Source organism: Marmota monax, unplaced genomic scaffold (genome assembly GCF_021218885.2).
Source record: "Marmota monax isolate L192 unplaced genomic scaffold, Marmota_monax_Labrador192_F-V1.1 WCK01_AAM20220418_F8-fsc00069, whole genome shotgun sequence".
NCBI lineage: Eukaryota > Metazoa > Chordata > Mammalia > Rodentia > Sciuridae > Marmota > Marmota monax.
The window spans coordinates 8,413,592-8,434,443 of record NW_026695243.1 but is presented as its reverse complement, the minus strand read 5'-3'; the positions used below and the strand labels follow the sequence as shown (position 1 = coordinate 8,434,443).

The 20,852-nt window shown below is 42.6% G+C and overlaps 2 protein-coding genes across 5 annotated transcripts in view; one reads left to right on the top strand and one right to left on the bottom strand.

Moving 5' to 3' along the window:
- Ubap1 (ubiquitin associated protein 1) overlaps window positions 1–9,724 on the top strand; it is a 65,376-nt gene extending 55,652 nt beyond the window's left edge. For all 4 annotated transcript variants that reach the window (XM_046457369.2, XM_046457370.2, XM_058578094.1 and 1 more), the window contains 3 exons: window positions 7,191–7,373; window positions 7,991–8,092; window positions 8,605–9,724. In XM_046457369.2, the coding sequence (XP_046313325.1) occupies window positions 7,191–7,373; window positions 7,991–8,092; window positions 8,605–8,745 (426 nt within the window). In that variant the 3' untranslated portion in view covers window positions 8,746–9,724. The remainder of the gene's footprint in view (window positions 1–7,190; window positions 7,374–7,990; window positions 8,093–8,604) is intronic.
- A 1,744-nt stretch (window positions 9,725–11,468) lies between these two features.
- The window catches only part of Kif24 (kinesin family member 24), a 62,293-nt gene continuing 52,909 nt past the window's right edge, over window positions 11,469–20,852 (bottom strand). The window contains exons 10-13 of the mRNA XM_046457133.2: window positions 18,336–18,445; window positions 13,574–15,808; window positions 12,712–12,805; window positions 11,469–12,181 (exon numbers count right to left, since the gene is read on the bottom strand). Coding sequence (XP_046313089.1) covers window positions 12,041–12,181; window positions 12,712–12,805; window positions 13,574–15,808; window positions 18,336–18,445 — 2,580 coding nt within the window. The 3' untranslated portion in view covers window positions 11,469–12,040. The remainder of the gene's footprint in view (window positions 12,182–12,711; window positions 12,806–13,573; window positions 15,809–18,335; window positions 18,446–20,852) is intronic.

Genomic DNA, 20,852 nt, shown 5'->3' with positions numbered 1-20,852 from the left:
AGCTCAAGTTCTTTTAAGTCATGACCCTATCCCCAGGGAGCAAAGCTTGATTCTCATCCTGGCCCTCTATCTTAATGTTCGAGTTGGAGCCACCAGTAAGAACCTTTCCTAGTGACAGAAGGACTAGTGAGAGAATAATGCCAATGGCAGGGGTGGTAGTGGTCATCTGGGCTGTGTACATTTTTCATATACTAATCCTAGAGAAGTGTTAGTGGAATTAACTGTTTATGTTGTAATGTTTCAGTTTCATTTTTCAGATTTTGATTTCGTATTTTACTTTTTACATAAATTTATCTTAGAAGTTGAGAAACTCATAGGCTAATCTTGAGAAGAACAGGTGCCCCCAGCCCACCAGATACTGGGGATTGAACCCAGGGCTACACACATGCTAGGCAAATATTTTACCACAAATATATCCCCAGCCCCACAAGTATTTTCTTCCAGTTTATCTCTTTTCATTTTGTATAAAGTTATTTGTTTTGACATAGGATCTTGCCCAGCCTGGCTTTAAACTATGATCCTCCTTCTTAAATCTCCAAATGGCTGGGATTACAGGGTGTGTGCCATTGTGCCCAGCTGAGAGGAACAATCTTGAAATGTACTCTTCTGAGTCAAACCTAGAACTGACTGATTTTGATAGTATCTCTTCCTACTGCTTCTTAGCCCTTCAGAGGCCTTGCTTTGCTTTGCTTTGCTTTTTTTTTTTTGGTACTGGGGATTGAACTCAGGGGCCCTCAACCACCAAGCCACATCCCCAGCCCTATTTTGTATTTTATTTAAAGATGGGGTCTCAAGTGAATTGCTTAGCGCCTCACTGTTGTTGAGGCTGGCTTTGAACTTGTGATCCTCCTGCCTTAGCCTTCTGAGCCACTGGGATTTCAGGCTTGCACCACTGCACCTGGCTACTCTGCTTTTGAGTTAGGCTAATTCTGCTGTTGGGTTCTGTTTCTCTAGGTATGTATACTTATTGCTTATACTTTCACAGTGAATTCAGGAGAACATTTCTGCCTTTCCTTTATATTTCTTAATTCTGAATTTACTAATTGTGGTCATTAAACAGTAGCATTAATTTGCCTTTAAATTTATGTTTAAAATTCTTTTTTGACATATAGAATCCCTTAGCTTTTTTGTTTTAATATATATATTTTTGTAGTTGTAGATGGATACAATACCTTTATTTTATTTATTTATCTTTATGTGGTGCTGAGTACACAATCCAGAATCCAGGACCTCACATGTGCTAGGCAACACTCTACCACCAAGCTACAACAGCCCCTAGAATCACTTAGCTTTTATGTATTCATATCCCATTCATCATTTGCAATTACTTTAATGTAGAATCCTTTTCTCTTTTAAAAAACATAAATTTATTTTTATTAATGTAATACAAACGCAATTTGCAAGATGAAGTAGCTTTTAAAAGGCTCACATTGTTGAGTGTGGTGGCATGCATCTGTAATCTAAGTACTTGGGAGTCCAAGACAGGAAGATCACTTCAGCCCATGAGTTCCAGACCAGCCTGGGCAACATTGCAAGACTTTACAATAAAACAAAAACAAACAAACAAAACCCCAAACCAAAAAGGCTTTTATTGAAAAATAGTACATCTCTATCTCACCTCTCCCTATTACCAGTTTTGTTTCCCACAGGTGCTTTGAACTCACTGAGCTTTTTCTTTCTCTCTTACCTTCCTCTGTTCCTTCTGATGAGATTTCACTATATTACCCAGGCTGGCCTCATACTCCTGGGTTCAAGTGATCTTCCTCCCTCCATCTCCAGAATAGCAGGAACTATCAGCACACACATACCATTGCATCCAGATCTTTGCTGAAGTGTTTCTGCTGAGATTTATCTTTGTATTTCTAAATAGAATGTTTATATTGCCATTTTCTAAAGATAGAAGGTCTTATTCTTCCTGTTATAGTAGTTAAGGGTCTAGCTCTTATAATGGCCCCTCTCTCACTTCTTCCATTATCCTCCACCATATTTTCATACGAAATTTGGGTAAATAAATGTTGTTCACATTGTATTTGGATAAATATGTGTTACTGAGGGCATGGTGGTTCATGCTGGCAATCTCAGTGACTTGGTAGACTGAGGTGAGAGATTGTAAGATCAAGACTGGCTTCAGCAACTTAGTAAGACCCTATCAGATAAAAAGTAAAAAGGACTGGGGATATAGCTTAGTGGCAAAGTGCCCCAGGGTTCAATCCCCAGCACTAAAAACAAATAAACAATGTATTATTTTTCCCTTTTTGTTTATATGATTGTTTCTCAAACTCCTTATTGAAATTCAGTTTCTTGGGCTGGGATCGTGACTTAGTGGTAGAGTGCTCGCCTAGCATGGGCCGGACCCGGGTTCGATCCTCAGCACCACATAAAAATAAAGGCATTATTTATTTAGTTGTAGATGAACATAGTATATTTATTTTTATATGGTGCTGAGGATTGAACCCAGTGTCTCACAAATACTAGGCAAGTGCTTTACCACTGAGCTACATCCACACAGCCCTTTTTATTTTACTTGAGATAGGGTCTTGCTAAGTTGTCTAGGCTGGCCTTGAATATGGGGTTCTTCTGCCTCAGCCTTCTGGGATTATAGGAGTGTACCACTGCATCCGGATTGCTTAACTTGTTTTTGATACCAGGGATTAAACCCAGGGGTACTTAACTACTGAGCCAAGTTCCCAGCCCTTTTTTTATTTTGAAATAGGGTCTTACTAAGTTGCTTAGGACTTCACAGAATTGTTGAGGCTAGCTTTGAACTTGTAATCCTCCTGCCTTAGCCTCCTGAGCCACTGAAATTACATGCATGTGCCACTGCGCTCAGGTAGTTTATGTAACTTTTTACTTGGATAAAAGCTCCACTGATTTCTAGCATTTTAGTGCTATTCTGAGGTCTGTTTTATTCTTTTCCATTTCTAACTTTGGAAGCTTTGGCAATCTTTTCCTTCATCTCTAGAGATCTGAAATTTACCAGTGATATGCTTGTTTATTCATTGTGCTGGAGCCTCTCTTCTATAATGGGGGACAGTCCAATTTTTAAGTTCTGGAAATTATTTTTGTTTGGTATTTCTTTGATATATGTATACATTACCTGCCCCCCCACCTCCCCAAATTCCTATAAGCTAGATGTTTGTAATTTTGACTGAAGCTCTCACTTTCTGTCCTTTTCTGTTTTCTTTCTCTTTGTGTTTTGCTTTCTGGGACATATCCTTGTTTTTTTTTTTTTTTTTTAATCTTGTGTTTGGGATTCAGTCCAGGGCCTTAGGATGTAGGCAAGTGCTCTACCACTAACCTGCAACTGCAGCCCTATCCTTGTCTATTTTATAAACCCTTTTTGTGTTTTAAAATCTTCATCATATTTTAAATTCCCATGTCTGTTTCCTCTTATGTTTTGGTATCATTCATGTTGATTGCTATGACCTTCCTGTTCATGTTTAAGAGTAAGGCACAGGGCTGGGGTTGTGGCTCAGGGGTAGAGCGCGCTTGCTTAGCATGTGCAGGGCGCTGGGTTCAATCCTCAGCACCACATAAAAATAAATGAGATGAAGGTATTGTGTCCAATTGCAATTTTAAAAACAGTGTGGGTTAGGGGCATGCTGCTGATTGTTAAAGCTTCACTAGAGGTAGAAAGTTGACATTAAGGGGGAATGTCCCAAAATGTCAACTTGTGATTCTTTGGAATTACAGTTTTTCCAGAGAATTCTTCCTGAGGGCTAAAGAAGGTGGAGATGGCTGATGTAGACTTTTAGTTAATCCTCATTCTGCTCTATATTGTGCATGGAGACCTTTCTATCTTTTTGTCTCAGGTTCATATTTTCTTTTTTTTTTTTAAAGAGAGTGAGAGAGGGAGAGAGAGAGAATTTTAATATTTATTTTTTAGTTTTTGGTGGACACAACATCTTTGTATGTGGTGCTGAGAATCGAACCTGGGCCGCATGCATGTCAGGCGAGCGTGCTACCGCTTGAGCCACATCCCCAGCCCTCAGGTTCATATTTTCTAAGAAATAAACTTTCTGCCTCCTGTAGAGTGAGGCAGATGGGATGGGGAAGGTTTTTACTCCTCTGATCAAGGACCCTTTGACTTATCCCAGTAGTCCTTGGTGTTGAGTCCTATTAAGAGCGCCTGAGTACTGAGGGACCCCTAGACTGACTCTGCTCTTTCCTACTTGGCTCACTTTATATTTCCTTGCTTCTTTATATTACCCTCTCTTCATGAACTTTCCACATTTTAAGATTTCATTGGAACTTATTGTCCATTGCTTTCCCTTTTTATCTTATCTTAAAGGTAAATGCAGTTTTAATACTCTTTTAGTGGGCTTTTGGGGAGAGATGGTAAAGGCATTTGGTTGATTTGCTCTGTTACGAGTTTTACTTTGAAAATCCTAATCAGCTTCCGTTTATTACATAACTGTTGATTAGAGGGCCAGTAAGTTCCAAGCCCAAAGCCAGGCCTTGGGAATTTGGATATGTATGAGACATGGTAACTAACCTCTAGGAATTCATGGTAATGTACTATGTGCCAGCAATGGGACCAGAATGCTATAGGAACTCAGGCTGGAATGTACCTGCAGTCTGTGGGGTGAAAAAGAGGCATTTGGGAGGACTTGGCAGAAGAACCTTCTTGATTTGAAGGCTGCATAGTTATAAAAAGAACTGCTACCTCTGAAGCCTAGTAGTATGCCCAGGCTCTTTAAGAAACATTTCTTTTTTTTTTTTTTTTTCTTGTTATCCTCTCCCCCTGCCCCCCTCCCATACAAAGGATTGGACCCAGCGGTGTTCAACCACTGATCCACATCCCAAGCCCATTTTATTTTGAGTCAGGGTCTTACTAAGTTGCTTAGGGGCCTTGATGAATTGCTGAGGCTGGCTCCTTTCTCTGCTTCCTGAACCTCTAGGATTATGAGTGTGTGCCACCACTCCTGGCCTTTGAGAAGCTTTGAAACACTAATACTCATATCCTCTTAATAACTTGCTTTCCCTCAAACACTGATGTTTGGAAAGGTATCTAAATTTCAGTTTTTTTCAAGTTTCTGCTTTTTCTTGTTTGTTATGAGATTTTAGTCAGTGAATATGAAAATACCATTTTATACCGGCGTTAACCCCTGCCTCCTCCAAGAACTAACCTGTCTTTTTCCTAAAAAAAATACTTAATGACAAAAGTCTGCTATGAATATAATAATAGTATTTAATAAATCCTATATGGGACTCAGTGGTAGAGTGTGTTGTTTGTTTAGCATGTACAAGACCCTAGCTAGCTTTGATCCCCAGCAAGACACACACACACACACACACATACACACACACACACACAGTTGTATCCATATTATAGGAGTATTATATAAATTTTAAAGTTGTACCCTGGATTAAATAGCTTTGGTGAATGACTCCATAACCTAAATACTTACTGTGTTATAATTCTAATGAAGGATTCTTTAAAAAAAAAAAAAATTTTTTTTTTTAGTTGTAGTTGGACACAACACTTTTATTTTATTTATTTATGTGATGCTGAGGATCAAACCCATTGCCTCACACGTGCTAGGCGAGCGCTCTACTACTCAGCCATAACCCCAGCCCCTGTAATGTGTAACTTTTTTAGAAGCCATGAGGCATTCAGGAGACTTTATGAAAAAAAGTTAAGCATTTGAAGAATAGTTCTGAATCCTGACTAGGCTCCTTTTGTGAGAGATGGCATTGTTCTTTGTTTTTTGAAACTGGAAATTAAACCCAAGGTGTTTTGCCACTAAGCTACATCCCCAGTCTTTTAAAAAAGTTTTTATTTTGGGGGCTGAGTTGTAGCTCAGTGGTAGAACACTTTCCTAGCATGTGTGAAGCACTGGGTTCTATTCTCAGGGCCACATATAAATAAATGAACAAAATAAAGGTTCATTAACAATTAAAGACGTATTTAAAAAAAGATAAATTTACTTTTGAGACAGAGTTCCGCTAAGTTGCTTAGAACCTGAGTTACTGAGGTTGACACTGAACTTGCAATCCTTCAGTGTCAGCCGCCCAATTACAGGCATGTCCCACTGTGTCTGGCTAGATATTGGTATTCTTGAGCCCAAGTAGAGCCTGTCCCTAAGAGACAGACACAATTGTAGGGCCGGCAAATTGGCTAGATTGGCATGATACATTGTCCGTGCCCTGCCAATACTCCTGTAACCTATAGATTACCCTGTGATTAGGCTGCTAAGTGTTGTGGGTGAGATGGGTATGTGGAAACAGACTGAGCTCAAGACTGTAGTCTTCCTGGCTTTCCCCAGCAGAGTTTAAGAACATCTGGTTATAGCAATATAATTTTGGACTTACTTCTAGGACAGAGGACTCCCTTTCCTAAAAAAGAAAATAAAATTACAGAACATCTTCTTTCATTCTTGGGAGCTGACCCAAACTGTAGAACAGCTTGTGACCTGTTCCCATGGTGGATGGGTTCTTTGACCTGGGAGTGAGCTGTCTTTGTGCCTTAGACTTCATTAACAGAGGTGATAGGAGGAACTAAACTGAGGAGCTTGTACACCAGTCAGATGAAGCTTATTAGTAAGGTCAATTAGTAAGGTCTGTTGCCAGCACAGTAGATTGGGACAGGGTCTTGGAGTGCACATTCCTGTCCTTGGGGTCCAGACTGGTATGGCTAATACTCCCTCTGTCCTGCTCTGTAGGACAGAAACTTTAGTGTGAAATGAAGCTCTGAGCTGGCCATGTGTGGGAACAGTGAAAAAATAGGCTGAGGGACAGCGTCAACTCCAGAATGGGAATGTTTGGAGTGAGTGATCCCTCATGACACTGAGTTACAATAGCCTAGGAGAGCCCTGGAGAGAACTGATTGCAGCTAGCTTGGACACCAGTCCTGTGAGTAGTATTAGGGCTTCTTTATCCATCTCAAGCCCAGGTGATTGGGACATAGAAGGGCATATGGCTATTTATGAGCTTTCTCATTCTGTAAGATGGGATGAGAGCAGCCACAGTTGCAGGTGTCTTCCCAGCTTTTCTCTCCCTTGGATGGTACATCACCCTGTCCCTTTTCATACCTTTTCAGGATGTCTGGTACTTTGTTTCAAGTTGACTGCTCAACCTGGGGCTTGATTACTATCAGAAATGGAAAGCTTCTGGATTAGGCTGCCTCATTGGTATGTCTTCTGGGACCCAGATTGTCCTTCTTGATCTTCTTGTTTCTCTATCACCAGGTTACCCCTCCAAATTTCTCAGTGTCACAAGTGCCCAACATGCCCAGCTGTCCCCAGGCCTATTCTGAACTGCAGACACTGTCTCCCAGTGAGCGGCAGTGTGTGGAGACAGTGGTTAACATGGGCTACTCCTATGAGCGTGTCCTGAGAGCCATGAAGAAGAAGGGAGAGAATATTGAGCAGGTGAGTGGCTGGTCTACAGCAGAGCGGGTGGTGAGCCAAGAACATTTGACCCCTAGAACTGGGATAGTACCTCTTATAGAGGCCCTTGGACTTATAGCATCAGCTTCTCTCCTGTGGATTAGTGGGGTCTGACAGGGTACTATATGAGGGAAACCAGCAGTTTCAGCAGCAGCACTTCTTTTTTGGGGTCTGCTTTTGAGACCTAGGCTGAGGAAAAACCTTGGGAGTAGTGAAGCTATTGGACTCTTATCCAGTTATCCCCTTTAAAGGGGCAAAACTGGGTTGTTCTAAATAGGGTACTGGAGCCCTACACCTTTGAAATATTTTGTGACTTGGTCTGTTAATAAGAGGACTCTCCTGCTCAGGCTATGGAGTTGACATTCTAGGAGAGGTGTCAGTTTTGGCAGCATCTCCTTTGGCAAATGGCTGCTCATGTTTAGAAGGGCATGTCTGTTTAGCAAGTAGTCGCTGAGGTGCTGTGTTGGACACAATTCAAGTTCTGTCCAGAATCTGATGGCTCAGGTGTGGCAAGGAACACACTTCACACTAGCTAGTAAGACTCTTGGGAAACACAGAGGAGCAGCAGTAGGTGCTCAACTCTTTGTTTCTTTCCTTAGATTCTCGACTATCTCTTTGCACATGGACAGCTTTGTGAGAAGGGCTTCGACCCTCTTTTAGTGGAAGAGGCTCTGGAAATGCACCAGTGTTCAGAAGAAAAGGTGGGAACCTTTATGCTTCATGGGAACCTTGAAGGAGGGACAGAATAGTCTGTCCTGGTTTTCTCCCGTGGCTCACAATCCCCTTTCCTTGACTACAGGCAGAAGCAGTGAGGGGCAGAATCTCCCAAGTATCAAGACAGACTGAGGCCAGTGTTTGCCTCAGATGAAGCACTAGGTTGAAGACTATCTAGAATCCCAGGGAAGAGAAGATTGATTTGGGCTAAAAGCCAACTTTTAGACTTGGCCATTGTTAGTCTGACCTCCTCACTCCTTGGAGAGAGCAACTATGGATGGGGGTGGTGAGATCCAGAGAGAAGTCGGCAAAAATGAGTTGGGACTGGGCATGGCTCCTGAAAGACAGTGGGCTATGGCATCAAAAACCTGTCTGCCCTGGCTTCGGCTTATGAAGCAATGGTTAAAGGAGGCAGATGCCTCCCCAACAAGTGTACACACTGAGCTGTTTTGCGTGGCTGGACCTTTTTATTTAATTTGTATTCTCTTCTGTCTCTTAGATGATGGAGTTTCTTCAGTTAATGAGCAAATTTAAGGAAATGGGCTTTGAACTGAAAGACATTAAGGAAGTTTTGCTATTACACAACAATGACCAGGACAATGCTTTGGAAGACCTCATGGCTCGGGCTGGAGCCAGCTGAGACCAGGCCCTGCCCAGGCCCTGCCACGGAACCACCACCCCCCAGAGGCCCTGCAGAGCCCACATGTGGGGAAGAAGGGGCACACTTCTGGATTTTCTTTTGGGGATTAGAAGATCAGGTGTGGAGACTGTGCTTGCCAGTCTCTGTGAGCCTAGGCTCTGAGCTGGGGAGAAAATGGGGAAGATTTGGGCATGCCCCAGACTTTTCCTGGCTCCTTCCATATTAAATGTATTTGTATTTGAGAAGTGTCCTTCCCACTTTGACCCTCCAGAGAGACTACTTTGGTCTTTCTGGGGGTCTCTACATCCTCAGCAGAAACCTGGTCTAGCTGCCAACAGGAGTGGGGAGAAAAGGGAGGGCTAGACTTAGTGCTGCTTTGGGGTTAGATGCTTCCCCCACTACGTGCACTGGTGGATTGAACTCTAATCCAAGTTGAGTACGAGAAGGTTCTTCCAGGGTTTTGTTCTTTCTCCCTTTTAATGAAGTCTTAGTGTTACACTGGTTCTGTAATGTCTCTGAGGTACAAGGAAAGCACTTTTCCCCATGGGGCCCAGTTTGCCTCTTCTGCCAGGCAGTCACCATGCTTCCCTTTCCAGCCTGTTTCTTTCAGCTTGGTTTGGACCACAGTCCTCTGCTGCCCAAGGTCTTAGAGCCCTGCTCTAGGAAACCTTTTGTCAGTTTGAGTAATCATTGGCCCCTTCCCAGCACACTGAATGGGTTGAGAAAACAGGCCACGACTTGGTGGCCTAGCACTAACCCTCCCCTGTTATCCTTGAACAGCCTCTTCCTCCAGCCCTGCTTTAGGATGACACATGAATAACACCTAGGTTTAGAAATCACTCTCTTTGGTTTCTTTTGTATTATGTTGTACATCATTATAGATCTAAATACAAAGGATATACAGCCTTGATGAATCTAAAATAATTTGCTAACTATTTTGATTCTTCAGAGAGAACTAATAATAAAAGTCTAAAAGGTATCCTGCTGTGTTAACTTCTTTATTGCCAGGAATTGTTTTACTGAGGAGGGTGGGCTGGTGGATGAGTAGTAAGGGGAATTCCTGGGGCTAGAAAAGGACGGAACACATGCTTTCCTGGTAGACTGTGCATTCAAGGAAGTCCCTTAGGAAATAAGTCCTTTTTCCTGTGAGCAACACCAGGCATTTATGTTTTGTGCCACAGGCAGGACTGCATTTTTAAGTGCTTCCCTAGCTCTCAGTGGTGCTCTTGTATCTGATAGAATTCATCCCTAATGTTTCTTGTCTTTATTATTCCTATTAAGTCTCTGGGGATCTTGGCTGGGAGTTAGTCTCTGGTTTTTAGTGATAATGTGAGGGGCTTCAGAGCCTTAAACTGGAAACAGAATGCCCTCTGGTGGTCCCATCTAGCCCCACCTGAGGCTGACAAAGGATGGCTACTACAATTTGGCTATTTAGCTTTCCTTTAGCTTTTTAAGTCCTCCTCTTATAACCTCAAAGTTATCCTTTACTTGAGATTGTTCATATGGTAGGACTTTTAAGGCCAAGGCTGTGACGTATGAATCTGTTTTATTCAGTGTGGCCTCTAGAAGTGATGGGCACCTGGAGGCTACTTTGTTTTCCTTGTCTTGAGCTTTTTCCTGATAAAAAGATAACGTAGGGAGCAGAACTCAGATGGAAGGGTGTGTGTGTGTCACTATAGCTCACAGCACTCAATGCCAAGATCTTAAATACAGGCTGTTGAATACAAATGGTCAACAAATACGTGAAAAAATGTTCATCTTTAGCAATTAGAGAAATGTGAATTAAAATGAGATTCCATCTCATTTCAGTCAAAATGGCAATTATCAAGAATATAAATAACAGTGTTGGCAAGGATGTGGGGGAAAAGGTACAGTCATACATTGCTGGTGGGTCTGCAAATTGGTGCATCTACTATGGAAGGCAATATGGAGATTCCTCAGAAAACTAGGAATGGAACCACCATTTTACCCAGTTATCCCACTCCTCAATATATACCCAAAGGACTTAAAATCAAACTCTGGTATGTATACACAATGGAATATTACTCAGCCACAAAAAAGACTTACTTTTGCCAGAAAATGGATGGATCTGGAGACTATCATGATAAATGATAAGGCAATCCCCCCCAAAATCAAGGGTTGAATGTTCTCTCTGATTTGTAGATGCAAACACAACACGGCAAGCGGGGGCAGGGAGGAGGGAAGAATTTCAGTGGATTAGAAAAAGGGGAATGAAACAAAAGGGGAAGGGATGGGAATCAAAGACAGTAGAATGAATCATATAATTTCCCTATGTTCCCTATGTTCATATATAAATACATGACCAGTGAAACTCCATATGATGTACATTTTAAGAATGGAATCCTAATTGGAATACGTTATACTCCGTGTATATATATATGTCAAAATAGACTGTACTGCCGTGTATCTTAAAACAACAACAATAAGGCCCTTAAGAGTGGCAAGCGAGCATGTCCTGGAAGATAGTAAGCCTAGGAGATAGACTTGCCCGAGATCCTCTAGCTCTTCAGGTTTCCCGAGAGGAGCAGGAAATCAGCTAGGCAACCAGGAACTGCCATAGAAACAAAAGGGCTAGCATAGGGAGGTGCTGATCACCTTAGCAAAAGGTTGAAATGGGGACAGAAAAGTACCTACCCTCTTCTGCTTCGGAACTGGATTGCTGGAAGGAAGGGTAACTATAAACACAAAGCCTGCCCCACATCTGCTATTAAAGACATCATCAAATCAAGGTTTATTCATTTTACATTTTCAAAAGTAAATCTACATTTCCAAATCAATCTCCAAGGGCCAATGGGGCAGAGCTCACCCTACTGCTGCCCTGCTAGCACCTATGTTTTAGGTTTTTTTGTTTTTTACTTTGAAGACTGAAAGGCACAGAATTCAGCTAATAAACACCCTCCCTGGACTTAGCATATTGTCTCCCTTAGCTTGTGTCCTCTGACCTCCAGGTTACCACTGATTACCCAACTCCCTGATACTCAAACTTAGGAACATCTATAGAGTTTTTAGACCCATGTGTTCCCACAGTTATGGGTCATTAAGCAAATGCTCTTGGTGCCCCAAAGGAAAGGGAGAAGCATTAAGTTCTTCAGCCCGACTCTGAGGGAACGGAGCCCCATCTAAGGCCATGGGTGGCTGGATGAGGATAGGACAGGTGGGACCAGCGAGTAGCTTCTGGTATGTGCAGGGAGGACGTGGCAGAGGCCTCCACCAGCCCCTGAAAGCCCAACACTGACTCCTATACTACCTCTACTATCTGGTGTAAGATTTTTCTCTAAGACACTACTGTTCTCTCAGGGGCTACAGCTGGCCTGTGGTAGGTGAGGTACAGCTGCAGCTGGCTCCTCAGACTTTGGATGCACTTGGATTTCAGAGCCATGATTTCATCCAGCTGGGTCACAAAATCTTCGAAATCCTGAGAAAGGGAACACAGGACAAGTGGAGGTTTGTTGGTTCTCTGTAAGATCATCTTTTCTAGTCCCTTTCTCTTCAGGAAAACTCAGAACTCAGATCCTCCTCCAGTTGAAACACCTGCAGGACAGCTGCTATGGCACTGGATAGGGCTTACTTCTCTGCCTTTGAGACACTTTATAGGAAGAGAGGTATGTTGTAGAACAAAAGGATATTGAGGTAGAAGTACCTCGTCTGTATATTGTAGGCAGCAGGCTGGTCACTGTTCAGTCACAGGAGTCCCAAGGCCACTAGGGAGGCAGAATGACTAGGGACAGAGGCTGGAAACTTTTAGTCTTGTCAATGGGCAATGTGGCACCATCTCCCACCTGGGGCCAGACCCTCTTAAGCTATCTCAGAGAAATGGCAAGAGGAGGCACAAGGCCTTGATAGTGGTTAGTGCGTGACAGCAGACCCTTACTCACAAGTACCACATCAAACTGGCCACAGGCCAACTTTCCCAACAGCCCATGATTGTTTACCAAGGCTACTTACATTAGAAGACAGTTGGCTTATTAGGGTCTCTTCCCTGAAGCCCAGCTTTGCCATTTCATCCAGTTGTTCTTGGTGTGCTTGGATGACCACCTGCCTGGAAACACCAGAGAGGAAACTGATATTCCTGGCCTCCCATTTTCTCGGGGCAGCTTTCTCACATTGGTCCTTACTTCCAAGTTGGGAACTGACTCCACCTAAAATTGCCAAGGCTTTGACTAGAACCGGCTCCCCACCCCTTCCATCTCCCCTGTTCTTTTCTCTGGACTAGTCAAGGTATTAAGGAGACCAAAAAAATACCAGGAAAGAGATGGGCTTCTTAAGCTGTCCCTACCTCCCCAGCTATAGTGAAGGAGAGGGCTGGGTGCTGCTTCTCCAAGGAGCTGCCCATTTCCCATGGCTTCCCTGAGAAAGACTCTCAAGGCTATGACCACTGCAGATGGCATACTCGGCATAGAGTCTGCTTTCATTTCTACTTCCTATGCAGGGTCCAAGACCAAAGCAGGAGGCTGGAGATAGAAGCTGAGGGATCTGAAGTGTTTTATTAGTTATTGATAGACCTTTATTTATTTATTTGTTTATATGTGGTGCTGAGAATTGAACCCAGTGCCTCACACATGTGAGGCAAGTGCTCTACCACTGAGCCATAACCCCAGCCCGGGATCTGCCTTTTGTCAGACTCTAATGATGGGTAGAGGACCACAGAGCAGCAAGGTTGTTAAAGCCTCCAGAAATAAACATGGAGAGGCAAGCTCCTCACTGTGCATCTCTGCATGACCTTAGCTTTTTCCATGACAGATTATTACCTGGAGCAGAAGTGGGGATGACAAAGGAGCTCATGTTTTAGGGAGAAAGTCCAACTTACTGTGCTTGTTCCAGGGTGGGCTGATTGAATGTCCCTATGGTCTCAGGAGGGCAGTTAGGGACCAGAAGAGAATCTGGCGATGCTAAGCACCTTGAGATTGGCTTGTGTTTGAGCCACATAATGTCCTCTTTGTAGCAGGGCAACTTGATGGAGTCTGTAGACAAACCAACCTCCTGCCAACTGAGCCCTGTAGGATGTTTACTCTCCTGGGTCCAGGGCTGATCAGCCACATCACTGCTTCCTGTTCGTGTGGTAAGTACAAGTCCAGAATGGGGTACACTAGTATGTATGGTGGAGAAGGGCTTTCCTGGGAAACCCCAGGAACCATCCAGCTCTGTCTCCTCAGCATCAGTATCACACTGCTTGCCACACACATGTTCCTGGGAGAAGAGTGCAGTTTCTCTACTCTGGCAGGCCTCTCCCAGGTTTGCCTCCCTGTTGGGCAGCTTGTCAGGTAGGTGCTGGCGGATAGGTGATGGGGACAGAGCTGGAAGACCACTACCAGGCTTATTGTCAGGGGGAGATGAGGACAGCCACAGGTGCCCAGTTGTTGAAGACACTGGCAAGGCTGCCTCTTGATCATTAGATGATACCGTGTGGCCCACAGCTGGTCCCCCTGTGCTCTCTGCCACTAGACTGTGCACAGCCCCCTGGGCCAGTTGTTTCAAAGGAGAAGGGCTGTCATTATCTGGGGTCTCTAGGAGGGACACAGTGAGGGGAGCCATTAGTCTTGAAGGATATTCATAGCATGTGCCTAATTGCCCTCCAGAATCTTCTCCTTGTACAGGGATACTATTTTTTACTATTCTGGTCATCTGAGTGGGGTTGTCTTTACTGACTTCTCTCAGTGGGGTGACTGTATCTCTTTGGTCTGGGGATCCAGAAACTGTAATGTGGGATGGCGAGAAAGAGAAACCATCTTCCAGGGATGGCGAGCTGTCTTCAGCCTGCCCAGGAACCTTACTGCTGAAGGTATCCTGTCTTAAGTCAAAGGCTGGGCCTTCACCTTTTTTCCCACTGTATACAAAATCTACCCGTGAGCAGAAAGGCTCCTCTGCTGGGTTGTCTCTAGAAGGCCCGATGGAGGTAGAGTTCTCTCTGCTCCAGTCCAAGTGTACCTTATTTGGGCTTTGGCTATGATTGAGTGCTTCTCTTCTATGGCTTACTGGGTCCTTGGAGTACACCCAGCTTTCAGTTAGATCCTTTTCTTCAACATCTGACCTGGAACTAAAAAACAGGCTCTGCTGCCTTTCTGCTACCAGTTTCTCAGGACCTTGATCTCTCTTCTGATGAAGGAAGAATGAGCCTTCACTTTTCTCCAGGGTATTCCTCTGCTTTGTGGTTCTCTGATTGGAGACATGTGAAAAAGAATCTTCACTGAAATCACTGTCATCTAGGTCCTCAGCTTGGGCTCCATCCTGACTCTCAGAGAAAGAATGGGATGGAGGAGGGGTCTCATTCTGGAACTGACACTCTGGGGGCCTGTATTGGCATAAAAACTTTTCCAATGGTTGGTATTTTAACTTCTGTTGAAGGAGAGGTGGCTGCTGGAACTGCTGATGATAAAAACGCAAATGTTCCTCCCTCTCTTTCTGATGTGGAGGGATGTTTGTCCAAGCTTCAGAGGTAGGCCTGGAGGGCATGCTCATCTTATTGTCCTGACTGCCCTCCTCAAAGAGGTGGCTATTGCTAAAGGAGAGTTCAACGCGTGACACGAGCTGTTTTTGTACTGGCCGCACTGGCTGCACTTTCTTGCATTTGGCAGGCAGCTTTCCAAGCCCTGGGCCTTCTCCTAGGCCTGGTATCCTGCCTCTCCACTCAAGGATGGTCTTGTTGCCAACTTGATTTTTCTCAGAGCACAATGGAATTGACTCTTCTGCCCCCTTTTTGACCAAATGTTCAGACCGCAGGGTTCCTTTGACAGGGCTAGTCTGCATGACCCACTCCTGGGGAGGACTCCCTCTGGAGCCACCCCTTTTACCAGGGACTTTTGGTATACAAGCAAAAGGGATGTTAGGGGTATGGCTGGCCAAAGGATGGGTCTTCCCCCTTGTAGAACCAGGTGCCACTGTAACTGACTGCTGAAGCCCCAGCTTGACTTTTTTTGGAGAACACTTGTCCCCTGGCAGGGCCACAGGGGAATTCTGAATTCGTTTTGGAGAGGAGTTTTCAGATGTCTGATTTCGACTGGTAGCTGAAGTGCAACACTTAATGCCTTTCTTTAATTCTTTGACTCTGTGAATAATAACATATTTAATAGTAAATATATGTTCTATAATTCCTTTTCCATATTTTCAAGGAAAACACAAAATAAGAAGAGTATTATAAGGATTGGTAGGTTTTTTGTTTGTTTAAATCTGGGAGAGAATAAGAGGAAATGGGAACATTCTATTTTAGCATGAGATACCCCTCTGAACTTTAATAAAAAAAAGCAACATCTTCTCCGAGAATATAAGCATGCACCCAACATTCCATGATCAGAAGATTTTTGGAAATTGACACAACCCCATATAAGGGACAAGCCAGGGATGCAAGTCTCAGAACTACACTGTTCACACAGGGCCCATCCTGTGTGTCCTGAAGATGGGCCAGATCAGCAGTTCATGTCTACCACTCAGCTGCAGTTCCACAAACAGAGCTCTTTTTTCCTGAAAATTACCCCCTTGCAGGCTCCTCTGGGAAAATGAGTTCCCTCAAACCAACTAGGCATTTCAGAAGTCAAAACCTCAAAAAATAAGCAGGACTGTGCAAATTCCATTAAGGGAAAAATGACTTGTCTATTTAAAGGTTTCTCAAATGTTAGCAGTTGACATTTTGCACTAGGTAATTTTTTTTTTTGTATTGGGGATTGAACTCAGGAGTACTCGACCACTGAGCCACATCCCCAGCCCTATTTTTGTATTTTATTTAGAGACAGGGTCTCACTGAGTTGCTTAGCCCCTTGCTGTTGCTGAGGCTGGCTTTGAACTCATGATTCTTCTGCCTCAGGCTCCGAAGCTGCTGAGATTACAGAGGTGCACACCACTGTGCTTGGCCCAGGTAATTCTTTCTTATAGGGTGCTGCCCTGTGTACTGTAAGATGTTTAGCAGCATCCTTGATCTCTGGTTTCTACCCACTAGATGCCAGTAGCATTTCTTCCCAGTTATGACAATCAAAAATGTCTCACCCAGCTGTGTGCAGTGGTGCATGCCTATACTCTGGAGGCCGAGACAGGATTGCAGGTTAAACATCAGCCTCGGCAATTTGAGGCCCTATCTCAAAATAAAAAAATAAAAAGGGTTAGGGATGTAACTCAGTAGTAAACACCCCTGGGTTCAATCCTAGAACAAAACTAAAAAAAAAAAAGTTCAACCCACTATAAGAGACACATGTGACAACAGGCTAAAGAGAGGAGAGATACTAGCAGATACCAAAGTCATCTGAGAAAGAGTCCTGACCTGCTGGGTATGGTGGAAAATGCCAGTGATTTAGGAGGCTGAGGCAAGAAAATACAAGTTTAAAAAATTTTTTTTTGTGTGTGAGGACACTGAGAATTGAACCCAGAGGTGCTTTAACACTGAGCTACATCCTCAGCCTGCCCCCTCTATATTTTAAGATAGAGACTCACTAAATTGTTTAAGGCCTTGATACATTGCTGAGGCTGGCCTCAAACTTGCAGTCCTTCTGCCTCAACCTCCTGAGCCTGTGGGATTACTGGGCCTGGCAAGAATTGCAAGTTTGAGGTCAGCCTCTGCAATTTAGTGAGACCCTGTCTCAAAATAAAAATAAAAAGAGGCTGGTGATATAGCTCAGTACGAGAGAGCTCCTGGGTTCAATCCCCAGTACTCAAAGAAAAAAAAAAAAAAAAAAAAAGAGAGGCCTGACCAGGCATTCAAGAGGTACTAGCTCTGCCACCAACTTCTGATGAACTCTTGGAAAATTCCTGCCCTTCTCTGGGCCTCAGTTTATATATGTCCAGGTTAGTCCATTCTAACATAGCTCTAAGTGATTCTGCCTTCACAAGTAATGTCTATTTTTGTGTGTGCAAGTGGTACTGGAGATTGAACCCAGGAGTGCTTTACTACTGAGCTACATCCCCAGCCCTTTTAATTTTTTTATTTCAAGACAGGGTATCACTATGTTGCCCAGACTGGTCTCAAACTTGTCATCCTCCTGCCTCAATTTCCTGAGTAGCCAGAATTACAGGCATGTGCCACCATTCCTGGAAGTAATATGTATTCTACCTTTTACAATTAGGGCTGAGGTCAGGAGGAAAAAAACTCATTGAAGCAGGAATAATGGCACACACCTGTAATCCTGGCAACTAGGGAGGCTGAGGCAGGAGGATCACAAGTCCAAAGCCAGCTTCAGCAGCATAGCAAGATTCTAAGCAACTTAAGTAAGAACCTGTCTCAAAAAAAATTAAATAAAAGGGCTGGGGATTAAGCTCAATGGTAAAGTGCCCCTGGGTTAATCCCCAATACTAGAAAAAAAATAATAACAACAACAACAAAACTGAGCTGACCAACTCAGATTAATATTTCACTTTCCAGTAGCCACTGAAAAGCCACTTATGGAGTCAACTCCCAAGTAAGGGGATATATCATCTTCCTCTTGTCATAAGTGCAAAAGCAGGGCCTACCAGGTCACATTCTTCAAATCACCAGTTTCTCCAAGAAGGTTGGAGAGCAAAGTGAGATCCCTTATTTGTGTGAGACATGTGCACAAATATCCCCCCCCTTTCTCTCTCTGTCTCACACGTGCACACACACACACTCTTACCTGTCAGCATAGCGTAAAGTATTTAGAGTGTGTTCAGTGGCCACATGGCTTGGTGAGATGTTAGCAATCATACAAGTTTTGGCATTGCCGATGAAAGAGTCCTTCAGAACCTGTCCAAACCAGAAGGTGGGTTAGTGAATGAAGTCTACTAACAAAAGGCATATTGACTACTTGTGTTCAGGACACTGGGGCAAAAAAGGCAACTCACAAAAGAAGAAATACAAATGATCAAATGCAATAAACAGAAAAAGGTACTAATCTCACCCTTAAGAAATACAAAAGAGCCATTTAAAATATTATATAGTTTTACCCATAAAATTAAAAAAGACCGATGAATATCCTGCCCTGGTGCAGATCCAGATAAATGGGTACTCTCCTATTCTCCCATATGCCATGTACCATGACCTGGCACAAGCTTTCCAGAGGGCAGTGCAGCAATATGAAATAAAAGGTAAAAAACATGCACATCAAGGTTTTTATACTGAGGGACTTCTCAGTTGACAAAAAAAGTATACATGGGATATTCATTACAACATTACTTAATAACAATTCTAAAACAACCTGGGAGTTTGTAAGTAGGGAACAAACTAATTACAAATTGAATGCAACAATTACAAATGATTGTGTATATCTGTACTCAGGCACATGAAAAAATAATTAAAATATAAATCCCCTTTTTTTGGGGGTGGGCAGAAATCAAAACTATGGCCTCACACATGCTAGACAAGGGCTTTTGTCACTGAGTCACACACCCAGGTATCTTGAGGCAAAGTCTTGTTAAGTTACCCAGGCTGGCCTAGTTCTTCCAATCCTCCTGCCTCAGCCTCCTAAGTAGTTATAATTAAAGGCATATGCCATCCTAAACTTAAATCTTTGAATAACAAAACATATGATCCTATGCTTATGATTAGATCGACATGCGGAGTTAAGTGCATAGAAATGTTCACTAAAGCTAGGCATGATGGTGCACACCTATAATCCCATTGACTCAGGAGACTGAGGTAGGAGGATCACAAGTTCAAAGCCAGCTTCAACAAAATAGTGAGGCCCTAAGCAACTCGGTGAGACCCTGTCTTGAAATAAAAAATAAAAAGAGCTAGGGATGTGGCTCAATGGTTAAGCACCCCCGGGTTCAATCCCTGGTATGAATAAAAGGGGGGAAATGTTTTAAATGTCACAGTGTGGGAATCAAATTCAGAGAACACCAATTCTGACTAGCATGGAGTTGTATTAAAATAGGTTCTGTCTCACGTCCTATGGTGTTACCAAGATCCTCTCCTACTTGTCTGTCCTCTAATGTGCACCATACATAGTGCTGAAAGGAATCAGGGAAGACATAACTATCTTCACAAATGTTTGTACCTAGGCAGATCTGTCCTCATGTAGCTCTTCTGCAGTTATTATGGATGCTGATTTAATATCCAAACATTTCCATGATAGGAAAAAAAAAACCAAGAAAAAATAATTACCAATATTTCCAACACTTAGAATAAGAATAATCACAATTAATGCTTGTGTAGTTTTGTTTTTATTTTTTCATTGTTTTAAGAATGTACCATTTATTTCATGACACATTGCCTCTGTTTTTACACAATTCTTAGTATTATGCTATAATTTTAATAAAGAGCAAATAAATCTCAATCCAATTTTAAAATAAAGATATACATTAAATGTATTTATTAATTTGTTTAATACATTATGTTGTCTTTGAACAATGAACTTAATTTTGGTACATAGCACATTTGTGTTTTGTTATTGAAATGAAGAAAGACATACTGCACCTGAAAATCTGCCCTAAGTGATTAAAACCATGACAATGACAGATTTCAATCAATTAGCAAAATCAAAATGTTCTAGAGTTTTTCTGATTATTTATAATAAAAGTGAAACAAGATTAATACTCAACAGGAGAGAATGTTTCTGTTTTTTGAGACAGGGTTTTGCTATGTTGCTATGTTATTCCTGTACTCAACAAATCCTACTGCCTTAGTCTTTTGAGTAGCTGGGATGATAAGCAAATGCTGCCATGCCCAGCTGTCATTTTTTCCTTATTGCCTTTTTTTTTTTTAGTATTTATTTTTTAGTGTAGTTGGACACAAATACCTTTATTTCACTTATTTATTTTTATGAGGTGCTGAGGATGGAACTCAGGGTCTCGGTGTGAGGCAAGCGCTCTACCGCTGAGCCACAACCCCAGCCCCGCCTATTTCTTAAACTATAAAAACAGCAAGCGGTCAAATCATACATACTCTCATAACATGTAAAGTTACAGTTCCATCTTTACCCCCATTGTTATTCTTGAGATAATCCAATGCTGTTTCTTCTGCATTTTTAAAAATATTTTTCCCTGTGTGATTACACATATAGTAGAAAAATGCTTTAAGATCACACAGGCAATCAGATTATTACACTGTTCTACAGCTTGCTTTTTAACATCATAATAGATCTTGGTTATCTTTCTTATCAGTACATGTGGAAAATCTCAATTTTAAAAACTGTAGCCATTATTTATTTATT